Source organism: Sphaerodactylus townsendi, linkage group LG07 (assembly GCF_021028975.2).
Source record: "Sphaerodactylus townsendi isolate TG3544 linkage group LG07, MPM_Stown_v2.3, whole genome shotgun sequence".
NCBI classification, from domain to species: Eukaryota; Metazoa; Chordata; class Lepidosauria; order Squamata; family Sphaerodactylidae; genus Sphaerodactylus; species Sphaerodactylus townsendi.
Window position 1 is genome coordinate 100618748 of NC_059431.1, and position 15904 is coordinate 100634651.

General features: G+C 41.8%; 1 protein-coding gene and 1 long non-coding RNA gene across 2 annotated transcripts in view; one reads left to right on the forward strand and one right to left on the reverse strand.

The window, feature by feature from the left end:
* Positions 1-15904, reverse strand: part of LOC125436125 — a 513530-nt gene that overhangs the window by 404356 nt on the left and 93270 nt on the right. The gene's annotated exons all lie outside the window — the stretch shown is intronic.
* LOC125436123 lies at positions 45-12872 on the forward strand. The gene is made up of 5 exons (XM_048502763.1): positions 45-189; positions 5694-5870; positions 6509-6608; positions 9747-9877; positions 11514-12872. The coding sequence occupies exons 1-5, from the start codon at positions 133-135 to the stop codon at positions 11790-11792; spliced, it is 744 nt and encodes a 247-aa protein (XP_048358720.1). The 5' UTR covers positions 45-132; the 3' UTR covers positions 11793-12872.

Sequence of the window (15904 nt, forward strand, 5' to 3'; positions counted from 1 at the left end):
GCTTTTCCGGCCTTGGGGCAAGACGACCTCCGCTTCGGAACGGGGGCGGGGCGGGCGAGGCGTTTCTGGGCATGCGCGCGCCTTCTGGCGTCTGGGGCTGAGAACGCGGCGTGGTGTGGGGATTCGCAAACCATGCCGATCCGTCTGTTTCGCAGTCTCCTGCAGTTCCGCCGGCCGGGCTGCGCGTCGGTGAGTACCAAAGGCAGCTGCTGGCCGTTTGTCTCTGCTGCAGTAATGCAAGGCTGCCGTGGTCCGGTCGTGTCGTGGGGCGGAGGGTGGCCATATGCCGTGGTTCTTCATTTGGGGGCTGCCTCTTCCTCCAATATCTGGACCAGTGAGTCGTAATTCCATCCAGATAGGTGTCCTGCTAAAGCGAGGTGGTACCTTATTCCCAACGGAGCGCTTCCTTACCTCGCGCCCCCCTATATGTAGCAGGGCAGTGGGGTACAATGGTTAAAGCGCTGGGTCTCCCTTGGGTCGTGCGTAAGAGTGAGAGGAGCAAAGTTCGAGGAAAAGAAGCGATCCTGCAGCAGTCAGCGCTCAGAGCACCTTTCCCTCCCAGCAACAGCTTTATATTGTAGCCTCCCATCCACCCTCGCCTTATCTAAAGCAAGAGGCATCAAAAATATTGGCCCTTCTAGCCAAAACTGGACCTGCCTTTTGTCTTGGTTGGATGGCTTGAGTTTGAAATCTGAAGTGCTCACCTTATTTAATTTATTTATTTCTCACATTTTTATTGATTGATTGATTGATTGCATTTTGTTTGATGTGTTGACCTACCAGTTTCCTTTCACTGCTTTCAAGACGATTTATGGTCCTGGTGATGCCTGCTATCCATCAGTCAATTTTTATTACTGTCACAGCCCAACATAAAGTAAATAAAATATAACTAAAAGGATCAAATGTTTTACAGTTATCAATATATATCTAAAAGAATCCGCTGGTAGTAAGAAATTGGAAACACAGAAAAGTATGAAACTGGATTGCAAAATTAGAGATGCAAAAAAATAACCCAGCATGGTATGTGTAGTGAAGGCTACCTTCAATTAAAGATTAAATCAAAGAATGAAGGGTCATCTTTTAAAATGCCTAAACTCACTCTTGTTAATCATTAGAAAGTAACTTAAAGTTTACCTTACAAGTAATTGTTATAACTCTTTTATTGGGTTGGCTTACTGTTCCAATCCTCAGGTATTCATGTTCATGGACATAAATTGCATATGTGCAGCTGTGTCTAAGAGTTTTGTATTCTTCAATGACAGCTGATAGGTTTGAAGAATGTCTTTGAAGAGTGAGTTTAGAAGAGACTTTTGAAAGCATTTATATCTCTTGCTGTTGTAAATGCCCTCTCTGCTTTGGCAAGGGAGTATAGCACACTTTATGAAATAAATTGCACAAAATAATTATTCAGCTTGGTTTTATTTTCAATGCAAATAGTGTAGAGTTAATACCCCTTTCAATTGGTGCTTCTTCTTCCACTGCTTCATCTTTTACAAAATATATATATATATATATATCACTTTTTAAATCTCAGCATACTTATTTGGAAGTAAAGTAAGTCCTTCCAAGTTAACTGAAACGCTGTCCCAGGTCCAGTATTCCTTGAATTTCTCCTTTAGTGTGTTGAGCTGCTGTTATAAGAGCAGAGGGGAGGAGCTCTCTCCTTCTGCCTTAATAGCCATTATATTGGTGTGAACTCTCTTGGGAGGGGAAAACCGAAGGGGGAATCTAAATTGCCCTTCTTCTGTAGCTGTTTTTAATGACTGTCTAAAAATCTGATCATGGATATTGAAGTTGGCCTTGACTAAATGTGTTTGGTCGAACACTAAACTGTTTGGTCTGTGCAGTGATTTTCATTGTGGGCTGTAATTGGTATTGATTGCCTGTGTTTTAGTCTGTCCTGGCCCTAGTTAGTACTTGGGCAGAAGTCTCCATTTGCTGTGCAGAAGGAGGAAATGGCAAACCACTTCTGTTCATCTCTGGCCTTGAAGATGTTACCGAGTCATCACAAGTCAGCTGCATCGTGACGTCACTTTCTTCCTCCACCTCTTCCTCCTAGCATAAAGTCTTACAACAGGATGGAAAGTTCTGCACTCCCTGACCTCACTGTGCAATCCTAAACAAAGTTACACCCTCCCAAGCAGACTGAAGGTGAAGAGCTTAGAAGGGTGTCTAGGATGGCACAATAAGTCTTGTTGCACAAACATCCGTTCATTGCTGGGACTTCTGAGCTGTACCTTTTGTCTGTCTGCTTTTATTGTCTTTGCTTAGTAGATCTGGGGCAACGTGTGTAAACAAATCAGCAGCTTCTTTTTAGCCCTTTCGTAACCCATTCTTATGGGATTTTTTCCTTTTGTTTGTGTGCTACTTTTTAAAAAGCTTCAATTCTTGTTGAAAATAAGCAGACCAATGCTTGAGTCCATACCCTTGTGTGTATAAACCGTCCCTGAGTGCAATAGGTGCTTCCCCCCCCCGCCCCCAGAAAGCATCAAAGCAGATGATAATTGGGGCTATTAAAAGCCTGTGATAGAAATGTGGTTTTGATCTTCATAAAACAAAAGGGACATTTAGGCTGGCTTGAAGTAATGATTTGTCTGTCCTTCTTTCAAAATAAATCTGAAAGGCAGGAAGATATTGTAGTGGGTACAATTTTTCCTGCAACAGAGTTCAGCCACCTACCTGCATCCTCCTGCTTTTGTGAGCTGAACTCCACATCCCTCTCCGAAAAGACGAGAGGGCCATAATCTTGGGTTACACTCATAGAGTTGGAAGAGATCCAAAGGGCCATCAAGTTCAACCCCCTGCAATGCAGGAACACACAAAGCACTCCTGATAGATGGCCATCGAGCCTCTCTTTAAAAACCTCCAAAGAAGGAAACTCCACCACACTCTGAGGTAGTTCATTCCACTGTCAAACAGCTCTGACTGTCAAGAAGTTTTTCCTGATGTTTAGGTGGAATCTCTTTCCTTCACCTTGAACCCATTACTCCTGGTCCTAGTCTCTGGAGCAGCAGAAAACAAGCTTGCCCCCTCGCTAACATGACATCCCTTCAAATATCTAAACATGGTATCGTGTCACCTCTTAACCTTCTCTTCATCAAACTAAACATACCCAGTTCCCTAAGTCTCTCTTCGAAGGGCATGGTTGTTGTGGTGGAAAGCTGAGAGCAGCCAACTAGGACCCAAGTTAAAAGGTAATGCAGCCTTTAGGGAAACTGAACATTCCCCAAAACCCAGGAAGTGCTGGCATATCACATCTTGAAGAGTCTTGAATCTGTCCTTTAAAAAAAAATCATAGGTCACCTCTACAGAGAGCAGCTTGAGGTGGCTCACAAAATTAATTACAACTTGGTAACAGAATCATAGCAACAATACAAAATATTAAAACATTTAATTAAATCAGATGGGGATAGGGCGGTACATAAGATTAAACAATAAATAAATAAATAATTTGACAATGTGAATTATATCCACAGAGAAGGTTTTTTAAAGAAAATTATTAGTAATCATATATTAGTGTTTTTAATCAATTTATTTTGGACTATCAAGAGTTAACTTAAAAATAGTTCATATAGATAATCGTGTTAAGATTTTAAAAGAAAGGCATAAATATAACCATGCTGTCTCTTTTAACTTTTAGAATTGCAATCATGATAACATCCATTTGCTTTTCTTTATCTTCTTCTGTTGATTAATTCTTTATCTTTCAAAAATAAATAAATATTTTTTTAAAATGTAAAAACCATCAATAAAACTAGTAATAAACCTACAAGGAATGTAAAGCATCAGAAGAGCAATCTCACCATAAAATAACATTTAGGAGCAGGAGAGAAAGTAAAAACAAGTAGAAACCTAAAATGGCATTTAGTTCAAAGTCTCCAAGTGGATTGAAAGTGCGTTATTTACATGTGCGGAAGGGACCTAAGTAGAAAGGTTGGGTTCTTGCCTGGTGCCTAAAGTACCACTTTCTTTATAGTGTTCCTTTTAGCTGAGCCCCAAGGAAGATTACTGAATCTAAAATAGTGCAGTCAGACAGCATGCAGTAAGGTATGTGCCATGCAAATGTCCAGGAGGACAGCATTCCAAAGGTCAGAGAAGCCACTACTGAGAGAACACTGTCTCTGCTTACCTCCTGCCTCACTTCTGCTGCTAGGAACACTGACAGCAGGACTTAAGGCACTTCCACACATTTCAATCCACTTTCACAATTGTTTGAAAGTGGATGGAAAATGCATTATTCTGCATATGCGGAAGGGGCCTTAGTATGAAAATCTCATACTAGTGGGAGGGACAATGCGTGAGGTGGTTCTACACTTGACCCAAAAAAGGCAAAAAGATATCTGGTGACAGCTGCATTGTCATCCAAAGCCCTGACATGTTTAGCTGTACAAGCTTTATCAGGAGCATCTATTAAAAAGCATAATTTTATGTTAAATGCAAATGCTAGGAGGACCAAATAATAAAAAATATTACCAACTATTAAAGTTAATATTAATTTTTAAAAACAGGATGAAATAAGCTTAAGAAAGGACGCGTATAGAATATAGAAAAAGAGAAATAGTCTATACATTGGTCATGAAGCAAGACAGTATAAATATATAGAGCAAATACTGTCCCGAATTCCTTTGTGCTGAGCCTTTCTACAGCAATTGAGTTGTATTGTTGAGTGGAGAATGACGCAACTTTTTTATGTAGAAATTATCTGAGCAAAGTCCAAAGTCCCAGATCAGAATTTAACACACTGGGGGCCAAAGTCTAAAACCTTACAGTCCACTCAGTCTCCTTTTTAAACAAGATTTTCATTATGAGGCGTGATTTATATAGACCCCCAAAATGAAATCAGTGGGTCTTGCTCAATGAAATGTTGTATCAAAGGAGCACCAGCTGTTCTGCGACGTATATTGTTCCTGTGTTCAATTATTGGTACCTTTAACTTTCTAGCATATACTTTATTGTGAGAACATATGCTGGCATAAATACTTTTTTCTGAATTCCATGGTATATCGTTGTTTTAAAACATTTTTATGGTCATAGGGGTTAACGAAACTGTTCATAGTTTGAGTTAGGTTACAACACTCATAATGTCAACATCTATATCTTTGGAAAACCGCTTCATGGAATGGTTTGGTGAGAACAAAAGTATTTCTGTGAACTGATTTGTCATTTAAATTGGATGTTCTCGTAAAAGAAATGGTGTTTTTTTCTCACAAATCGGAACATCATATAGCATATTCAGTTTTTATATGTGCTTTTTAAAATTGCATCTTGATGTGATTAGAAGTCAAATTGACAGTAATTCTCTCCCTTTGTGACTTTGGGTTGTTGTGTAATAAATCTTTCCTTCTTCAAGATGTGATATGTCGTCTGGGTAATTTCTGAGGCAAGATTTTGTTTTAAAGTTCTTGCCTCCCTTTTTAATTTTCAATGTTTATACAGTCCTTTCTAAGCCTCAAGAATTGGCTGTAAGGTAAACAGTGTAAGGACTTTGTGTGATAATAAAGCTGTCACCTGGCATTTTTCACCTTTTTTGGTTGCTGGCACATTGCTTGGTGTAGCCCTATTTCTTTCGGTTCTACTCTTGAGCCATAAACTGCAGTATATCATATGCCAAACTGGTGATGCAAATGTTGCCAAGTATGCAAAAGCGCTATACTATGTCATACAGAAGTTATTGTGTCCATTTTCTGTTTTAGCTTCTGCCTCTCAGAGTGTCGGGGAGCTTTTGGGGAAGACCCCAACTGGTAGCCTTGAACCATGCCTATAGCACAGAGAGCGAGAACTCCAATAAATCCGTCGGACGTTATCCGATACCGAATAAGAAAGATTTGCCCTATGATATAGTGGAGCTCATGGAGGAAGTGGAAGTAAAGGTAAGAACGTTCTGTTCCCTTCGAAGGGGATTTTCAGCCTTGGTTTTTAACTGTGAGTTTAAAAGAAAAACCCTGGCTCAAACTGATTATCCAGAATTAGCATGCTGTGTAATAACGTCATCTTACATGAAGTTCTAGTCAAGACCTACACCCGTGGTGGCGAACCTTTGGCACTCCAGATGTTATGGACTACAATTCCCATCAGCCCCAAGGTTTCCAGCCAACCTACACTATATATCTTCCACCAGAAATAGTATACAGGCAGGGGGAAGCAGAAGGCAGTGCACATAATGGTTGCAGGGCGGTGATCTGTGTTGTGGCACATGCTTGGCTAGCTGAAATGACTGCTTGTCATTGGTGAGTGGCAAATATGAACAGCTGTGACTGATGTCTCATTGAAGGAAATTCAAACCCATGATTCCTGCTTATCTTGTTCAGACTTATTAAATCACATACAGCCACACATTGGCCGTCTCAGGGGTCCCATACATTTGGAATGAAGAGCACATGCTAGATTACATTGATAGGGTGATTTGGAAGGACAGATGTAGCCTTGCTAAGTGATATCTAATTGCACAAAATTGCGTAGAATCTAATCTTTTATTTAAAGGTTTCTGCATTTTTCTCTCTTTAAACAGACTGGGTTTTTGCCCAATGTGTTTACGGCAATGTCTCATCGGCCAGCAGAATTTAGAGCATTCTTTGCTTACTACAATGCCATTATGAACAAGGAAACAGGTAAGAACTTCATCTCTACTCAAATTGTAACCAGATGGAAACTTCTCTCCTGATGTGGCTACTGTAAACCATTATTAGGTCAGGGGTCACAAGCCAAGTGTCACCCCAAGTTTTCCCCTATTTCCACATACGCCCCCTATAATGGATTGCTTGATGCCTCCCCTAGCCACTGCTCTTAGATTGTACCCCCAGATGTGCCCAATATTACTTCCCATGGTTAGTTCTGCATTTGGGTGTCAATGCCCTGCATAGGTGGCGGGCTAATTTATGCTGGTTTGGAGCTTTGGGTTGGGTTGCCCTCAATATGCTGATGACACCCAGTACTCTCTGTTGATGGAGGGCCAGCCAGCTGCCACTGCTGATCCTTTGACCAGATGTCTAGAGACTGTGGTGGGTCAGCTGAAAAAGAGCAGACTGAAAATGAATCCATCGAAGACGGAGGTCCTGTGGCTGGGATGGGGTGGATTGAATGGGGATTTCCAGCTGCCGAAGTTAGGCTAAGTGACATCAACACCTGCTTCCTCTGTGAAAAGTCTGGGTGTTCTCCTGGACTCCTCTCTTCCAATGGAGGCCCAGGTTGCACACACAGTCAATGTGGCTTTTTTCCACCTCTGCCAGGTTAGGCTGTTGGCCCCATACTTATCTCGCTCAGTCAGACCTGGCTACAGTGATCCATGCAACAGTCACCTCCAGGCTAGACTACTGTAACTCACTCTATGTTGGCCTACCCTTGAAGCTGCTGTGGAAACTGCAGCTGGTTCAAAGTGCAGCAGCAATTATCTTGACAGGTTCCCATATAAGAGCACATATTTGACATGTGCTTTGCCAGCTGCATTGGTTACCAGTTGAATTCCGGATCATGTTCAAGGTTTTGGTGTTAACCTTCAAGGCTTTGAGTGGTCTGGGACTGTCGTATCTGCAGGACTACTTCCCTTCATATCGCCCCAAGAGAACATTGCATTCTTCTGGCAGTGGCTTCTTGGTGGTCCTTGGCCCCTAAAATATCCAGCTAGTCTCAACTGGGGCCAGAGCATTTTCTGCTGTAGCCCCGACCTGGTGGAACTCCGTTGGCTGAGACTCAGACCCTGTGGGACCAGTTCAGTTCTGCAAGGCCTGTAATACAGAGATGTTCTACTAGGTCTATCATTGAGGCAGCAACAGTTTTCTATCTAGCCGGCCTTCCATCCCACCTGCTACCTCCCTCCCTTGATATATTTTTTAATGAACTAAGGATGGAAGGGATAAACTTTCAGATAATTGAATTGAATATTCAGCTAGAAATCTGGCACCGTAAATTTTAAATGGAGTGTATATTGACGCCATAGTAAATTATGGGATTTTAGTCGATTAGTATTGATTTTATATTAATGCATTGAATCGTTTTATTGTTGATCTTATGTTACATATATATTGTACGTTAGTTCTGAGCCAGGCCTTAGGTTGGGTATTAAGGGCAAGGTATTAAGTTAAATAAATAACTCTAGAACTTCTTCTGAGACAGCTGTTGGAAACTTCAGGTTTTCCTTCTCGGATGTTGGGTAAATACAATGTTTGCTGTTTGGATGACCATTCACAACAGCAACATTTACTGAAAAATGGTAACTTCCACTGGCAGTAAAACACTCCATGAATTCCTCAAAATGCAATGCTGATCCTCCGAAACTAAAAATAAAATAAATTCCTCAGTTATTGACTTACGATCGAAAGGTAGCTTTGAATTGCCTTGTGAGCTATGCAGTTCCAGAATGCAGCACATTAGTGACTGCATAAACTCTTGGCCAGAGATTGCTAATGACTTCTGGCGTTATTTTCAAACATCCCTACAACCACAGTGAAAATAAGAGCTGAACTGCTGAACTGCTTGCGGGGTTTTTTGTTATGTTTCCAGTGTATACTACACAGGTGAGGCTTTTTTGAAAGCTGTAACTTGGGCTGAAAGTGGTTGGCCTCCTCAGTAGGACCATCACAGAGCCTTTGGCTAAGTTTGCTGTTCTTCCCTATGTATTGGGCATAATCATATTAAACCCAACTAATGTTTCAGTGTAGTCCTATGTGGAGTTGTTCCACCTTAGGACACTGAAATCAATATGCTTAGATTGGGTTAACATTGCATAGGATTGCACTGTCAGTGTTCAAGTTTTGTGTAAACAACGCTGCAGCTTCCAAAAGCAAAACATGACTACTTGTCTTTCTCTCTGTGACCATTGTTAAGAACCATTGCAGTATGGAATGGTGGTAAATGAAGGTCAAAAGCAGAATAATGAGCAGAATGTAGCTTATGTGCCACTTTAAAGAAGAACAGTTATCTTGGTAAAGACTAGCCTTTTTTACCTTAGAAATCATAAACAAAATAACTTTACTTATACTGAGAGAAAAGAGACTACATATATAAACATAGTAACGCTTATATGTCGACACATTTATACTTCATTTTGGTTACAATTTGGTTACCAATAACAAGCACAGTTTACAGTATTAAACTTTCAGTCAGGAGTAAGCTTTTACTTTAGCATTTTTTAGTTAACAGACGCGACCTTGAACAACATCTCTATTCCTTCATCTCAGAGAGCTATACAGTGCACCAACTCTGCCACTTTTAGAATACACCAATGAGCTGTCCCAAAATTCCGTGCCTGCTGCATGCAAGGCTGTCAAATCCAACAGTAAATTCAGTGTAATTTACAAGGGAACGTTGCAGGATTTAGAACAATAGGACAATAAGTATACATTGACAGTTTCACATTTCATTTTATTTCCTGTCGTTTCTATGGAATTTCAGGTCAGTGGCAAATATAAACCCCAGTGTGCCATTATAAATAGTTTACATATCTTAAGTCGATTGCAATCCTATGCAGTGTTAGCAGTCTGAGCTCATTTATTTCAGTGGGCTTAAACTGGAGCAGCTGTGCGTTGGGTTGTATTGCAAATATCCTTTATTTAAAGGAATGTGAATTGATCTTGTTCCAGTATAGCATCATGGTTCCTTGGAACACAATTGTAATGCTGCAACTTTATGCATGTGGGGAAAAAAATCAACCTGAGTATTGTTAGAAAGCAGCTGCAAGATATGACAGCCAGAAGCGTTGTGAATTAGTCACAAAATGACTCCTGAAACATGAACTGGTCTTATGTCTGCAGGAAACCTAAATAAGGCTGACAAAGAGCTCATCATTGTAGCCACAAGCATCGTTAACAGTTGTCCCTACTGTGTGATTGCACACGGTGCTTTACATCGGATATACTCCAAGAAACCGACTTTAGCAGATCAGGTTAGTATCTGCCTTCTTCCCTGGCTCTTGTCCTTTTTGTGAAAGAGGCTGGTGGTAGTTTCATGTAGCAAACACTTTTAAGGTTGGCCTCACTGTAACTGTAAGTTTGTCCCACTAAGGGAGCCATCAGCACACAGATGTTTAGAATGTGCTTGCCAAACACAGGCCTGAATTTTCTGTGTTTCAGGGAAATTTTATGGATTTGAATGGCAATGGTTTTGATCATTTGATCACTACAGCAAGATTGCTAAAACTTTGGCAGAAATTGTGGAATGTTGATTCTGTGTGTTTAATCATCTTCAAGGTGTGGGTGCCTTGCGCGGGCCTCTAAGGCCTTGCGCAGCCTGGGACCTTTGTACCTTCAGGACCGTCTTACCCCACATGTCCCAGTTCGGCCTCTGCATTCTGCAGAGGCCAACTTGTTACTGGTCCCCGGTCCCTCAATGATGTGGCTGGCCTCCACTCGGGTCAGGGCCTTTATGGCCTCTTCCTCCAGCAGTCCGGGCCCTGCGGGTTCTTGGTGAGTTCCACAGGGCCTGTAAGACCAAGTTGTTCCACCGGGCTTTTGGAGAGGCCGGCCACTGATAGGCAGTCCCCCTTCTCTTTTCTTAAATTATGTGGTCCTGTAACATCTGCGGGAACTGCCGTTCCCCTCTTGGGAGGGTTTTTAGCTGTCGGGCACTATATATTGTATATTGGAATGCTGTATTTTAATGGGTTTTAGTTATTTCAAAGTTAATAGAGCCTATATTTATGTATATTTATATTTCTGATGTTTTCTAAATTGTGCTCTATTGTGTTTGTTTATTATGTTGTGCACCGCCCAGAGCCCTTTGGGGGAGGGCGGTATATAAAATCTAATAATAATAATAATAATAATAATAATAATAATAATAATAATAATAATAATAATAATAATAACAACAACAACAACAATAATAATAATAATAACAACAACATCCCAAAAACACTAGGGCAGCACTTGAAACATCTCTGAATTGGCAAAATTAACATCTGTCAAATTCAGAAGGCAGCCCTGCTGGGATCCGCACGAATACTACGCCAATACATTACAACTTCCTAGGCCTCTGGGTGAGGCTCGAATTGTAATGAAGGCCAACAACCAGCTAAAGATCTGGCAGCTGTGAAATCTACAATAATAATAATAATAATAATAATAATAATAATAATAATAATAATAATAATAATAATAATAATAATAATAATAATAATAATATCTTTTGATTAATTTAAGCTAGGTTATAAGATGTGAGCTATCACACTTGATTAGAAGGGGAGGGGGTCTTTTACCAGAAAGTTCCCTCAGCCTAGAACGGCATAAAATCAAAATTTTTGGAAATTTCACCTCATCTGCACTGTGCTATAAGGTTGACAGGTTGTGCATTCCCAAAAAGTTTGTTAAAAATGCAGGAGTTTTGTCACCCTCTGCATCTGACCCGTGTTGTTCAGAAGAGCAAAGCACTCTGATTGAGTTTAGGGTCATATTATTGGTTAAGGGTCTGTTTTTATTTGATGCTAGTCCATGTTGAACTTCCCAGCCACATCAGAACTCGAGTGTTGTTTCATTTTCTAGGCTTAGAGTTCGTAATTCCTTATGACTTTGCTTTTCCCCCAGGTCACAGTGAACTGGAAACTGGCTGACCTAAGTGCTCGGGACCTGGCTATGCTTGAGTTTGCACTTGCTATCTGCCGTGCGGAGAACATCACCCAAGAGCACTTTCATAAGCTGGAGGTACATGGATTTGACCGGGAAGATGCTTGGGACATTGCTGCGATTTCATCTTTTTTTGCCATGTCCAACCGCATGGCTCACTTCCTGGATCTCCGCCCCAACCAGGAATTTTACACCATGGGGCGGATGCCGAGAGAAAAAGCGGAGACCAAGTCCTCTTAACAAAGCCTGACTGGTTCTGTCAACATTTACAGAATCATTGAGCCCCTGACATGGGAGCATCCTTTTTCTGACTATTGCCTGCAGGGTGTGAGATCACAGTGGTAGGCAGAACAGGAATGGGACTTTTGTTCCTCTTGCGCAAAACTTCTAGGGTACCTTCCAGTCAGATTTTCTTGCAGTGAGGTCACTGAGAGCCATGGCAACATCAGGTGTTTTCTGCTCAGCTTCTTTGGATTGTGATGCAACAGCCAAGTGATGTATCATAGTTTGGAAAGAAGCTGCAGGATTCTCACTTCCGTTGTTGTCTAAAATTCAGTGTGACAGGGCTGCATATGCATCTTCACATGGGCTGTGAGAATTTATCACCGTGCTCCTGCAAGAGAGGTATCTAACCAGAGGGATTTCCCTCTTCCTTTCTCTCAGCTGGTCTTGTTTCTTAAGTAATGGAACTGTTATTCTAATAGAGTCATTATTATTCTAATTGAGTCACTAAGACAGATTCTATTGCCAAGAGCGTCTTTGCACCATTTTTGATGGGGAACTTAATATTTTTCAAGAAAAGTGTGTGCTTTGTAATGTAGAAATGGTGACTTGCGCATCTCTTTTTCATCTGGGAAGCTGATAACATACACAGCGGTTTCTGATGTACATATCTATCAGAGACTACTTCCACAGTGGAAAAACAGAAGTCGCCTATAGATCTGAACCTCGGCAAGTCTCTCTGATTACTTCTTTCTGCCGAAGAATATTTTTGCCTTTTTGCTTCAACAGTGGTGACACTAACTCCATGTCACTCTAGCTTCTGCATAGCAGATTGGGAAGAGCCTCCTCTTCCCTTGATAGAGCCAGTGATAGCCTCAACTGGGGTGGGGGACCATGTGTCTCCCCATTTTTAAATGTAGGAAGTACGTACTTGACGAAACAGACACATTGAGTTGGAGTGGAGGGGAATGAATGTAGGCACATAAGTAGCCTGGCAGGCTGGGGAGATTACTGCACATGTGCCCATGATAGTTAGATAAAAGTTCAGGTTGATCTGATTATTGTTAAAAGGTAATAAATCTTAATATTACTGGTGAATTTATTTTTGTCACGTGAGTATGGGTGGATATGGCTCAGAAGGAGACATTCTCTTTCCTGCCATAGATATATTTGCTCAAACTTAGCTGGGGGGATGAAATTATACTTGTGCAGGCACCCACCTCGTACTGTAGCATGGAAAACTTCTGCCCCACATCCCTGTCTGAACTTGATGTCTCTCTTGGTAGGGTCTCAGCTACTACGTGAGGAGGGTGGAATAGTTATCTTTGTGCCACATTTGTCCCATAAACTCCATGATTTATTTTGTAGAGGAAGGCTTTTGGTGTCAATGTAGGCTTTGTATATATTGTGGCCCAGGTTTATTTTTGATATCTCAAGTTCAGAAATCTCAGGCTTATTTTAAATGTGACACTGGTGCCTCAGGGCATGTCAATGTCTCTTTTGTTTATGAAGTAAGTTTTATTTTTTTTAATGACCCAAGGAATGCAGTTCCTCTGGGTATATACTACCATGGTTTTCCTCTCCTTTCACCCTTAAGAGATCTGTGTGTTCCATTGGGTGCTAGAGAGAAATGTGATAAACTTCTGCTTGGGTGTTTTGTTTTGCTTCTCAGAAAGGCAAGGGTGCAACATGACACCAGCACCATTTTAAATCTGTACACCTGCTCAACCGCATTCCATATAGGATGCTGACAAAACCATAACTTTAGACAGTCTGCCCCCACACCCCTGTAGCATCCTGAATTGCTGAGGAGAAATCAAAAGCTTGCAACCTGGGATGTATCATATAGGCTGGTCCTGAAACGCTATGACATGGTTATAAGCAACCTGAGACTATAAGCAACCTGTGCACTCCTTTTTTGAGTAAAATTAAGCTACAGTTTTGTGGCACCTTAATGGCTTACAGAATTCTATTCCAGCATAAGATTTTATGAGTCAGAGCCCAAGTCCTCAGGTGACGCTCTAAAATTGTAAGATCGCTATGAAGTGGGGCTGGGCTGGCGATTGATGGATGACGTGTTATCCATCTCAGTCGATCTGCTAATTCTTTGGCAAACCCGGATAGGCAAGCTCTTTCCACATTTTTCGATTAACTACTGCTTCCTTCAGCTGGTTGATGCTCATGCCTGTATCAGCTTTTATGGTATCCGGCCATCGTATTCTTTGGCGTCCAGGTCTTCTCCCGCCATTGACAAGTCCGAGCATCATAGCTTTTTCTAGCGAATTTGATCGCATCACATGACCGAAGTATGTAAGTCTGAGCCTGGTTATTTTCCCTTCTAGTGATGTTATCTGGTTTTATGCGGCTCAAGACTTCTGCATTTGTCACCCTAGCTGTCCATGGTATGCGCATTAGTTTTCGCCAACACCACAACTCGAAAGCGTCTATTATTCTGTCAGCTTTCTTTATAGTCCAGCTTTCACATCCATACATGGTTATGGGGAAGATGATGGCTTCTTTGGACTTAGCCTGTGCTTGGTCTCTTGATTCGCTGATTGTCTCCTGCTTTTTTCCAAATTTTATCTCATCGCTCAGCATTGCGCTTAACCATTCTCCAGCTTTATCTCAGGAGTTACTTCTCCATTACAGTCAATTTTTGAGCCTAGGAAGATGAAGTCCTGGATGCACTCAATGTCCTCATTGTCAATGCTAATTTTGGTCCAATCTATGCTAGCTGTCGTCATGATGTTTGTTTTCTTCATATTGCGATGGAAGCCCATTTTTTTCGCTTTCAGTTTTGATCTTCACTATCAGATCGCTCTCGGTCTCTGCAAGCAGTGTTGTGTCATCTGCATAACAAAGATTGTTGATGTTTCTGCCTCCAATTTTCACTCCTATTTTTGAGTCTTCTATCTGATTTTCGCATGATCACTTCGGCATAGAGGTTGAACAGAGAATGCAGAGAATGTGAGAGAATGCAGCCCTGACACCTTTGCCGATTTGGAACCAGTCTGTGTCACCATGTGCCATTCTCACTGTGGCTTCCTGGTTGGTGTAGAGCGACTGTACATCAGGGAGTTGTGCTTCGACGATTGGTCTTAGCCTTTCTTGTATTATCTTGAGAAGGATCTTGCTTGCATGTGGGATGATGGCTATTGTGCGATAATTGGAACAAACACGGTAATCACCTTTAGTAAAGAAGAAGAGTTTGGATTTATATCCCCCCTTTCTCTCCTGCAGGAGACTCGAAGGGGCTTACACTCTCCTTGCCCTTCCCCCCTCACAACAAACACCCTGTGAGGTAGGTGGGGCTGAGAGAGCTCCAAGAAGCTGTGACTAGCCCCAAGGTCCAATCCAGCTTGGCGGTAGGTGGGAGTGGCTGCGGCTAAGGGTCTTGCTGAATTCTGAATGATAAACCTCCACATTGTGCTCAGGGCTGACAGAGCAGGGAATCCAAACCCCGGTTCCTCCAGATTAGATACTAACGAGCTCTTAACCTCCTAGGATGAACGAACTGGATCTTTTCCTGTCACCGGAGTTGCCACCTCAGATGGGATTTCCGCCATACTGCTCTGGCGGGCACGGAGGGCCATGATGGTTTTAACTGGTATGGGCTGTATTAACTCTGCCGGGATATTGTCTATACCAGGTGTTTTGTTTTTGCTTGTTGCTTCATCGCCTTAACGACTTCTGACTCCAGGATCGGGGGCTCTAAATCTAGGTTGCCTGTCTCATGTGGGCTTTAGACCTCCCAAAACGTATGCTGCAAAAAACTCTGTTAGCCATTAAGGTGTCAGTCATCTCTGCAATAGCCCAACATAGTCCTTCTGGAGTTCTCATTTGGAGTTGATCCCCCCCCCCCCTTCCTCAGTAAGGAAAACAGTTTCCTGATTTTGTGTCTTTTTTGTTTTGGCAACTTCTCTAAGTCAGCAACATTTTGGTCAGCTGCCTTGGCCACCTCAGATTTACCTAAGAGCAGTTGCCCAGGACTCAGATCTACGACGACACACAAGAATGGAATTTTAAAAGGTAAAAGTACTCTAACCAAGCTAGAAGAAGTGAGCAAATCTGGCCTTATTTGTAGCATGGAAATATAGAGCTGGAAGGGTCTTTAGAGTCATCTAGCCTAA

Coding starts and splice junctions, on each gene's coding strand:
- LOC125436123 (XM_048502763.1), top strand. CDS start 133: ATGCCGATCCGTCTGTTTCGCAGTCTCCTGCAGTTCCGCCGGCCGGGC. Junction 190..5,693: donor GCCGGCCGGGCTGCGCGTCG/GTGAGTACCAAA, acceptor TTTCTGTTTTAG/CTTCTGCCTCTCAGAGTGTC. Junction 5,871..6,508: donor TGGAGGAAGTGGAAGTAAAG/GTAAGAACGTTC, acceptor CTCTTTAAACAG/ACTGGGTTTTTGCCCAATGT.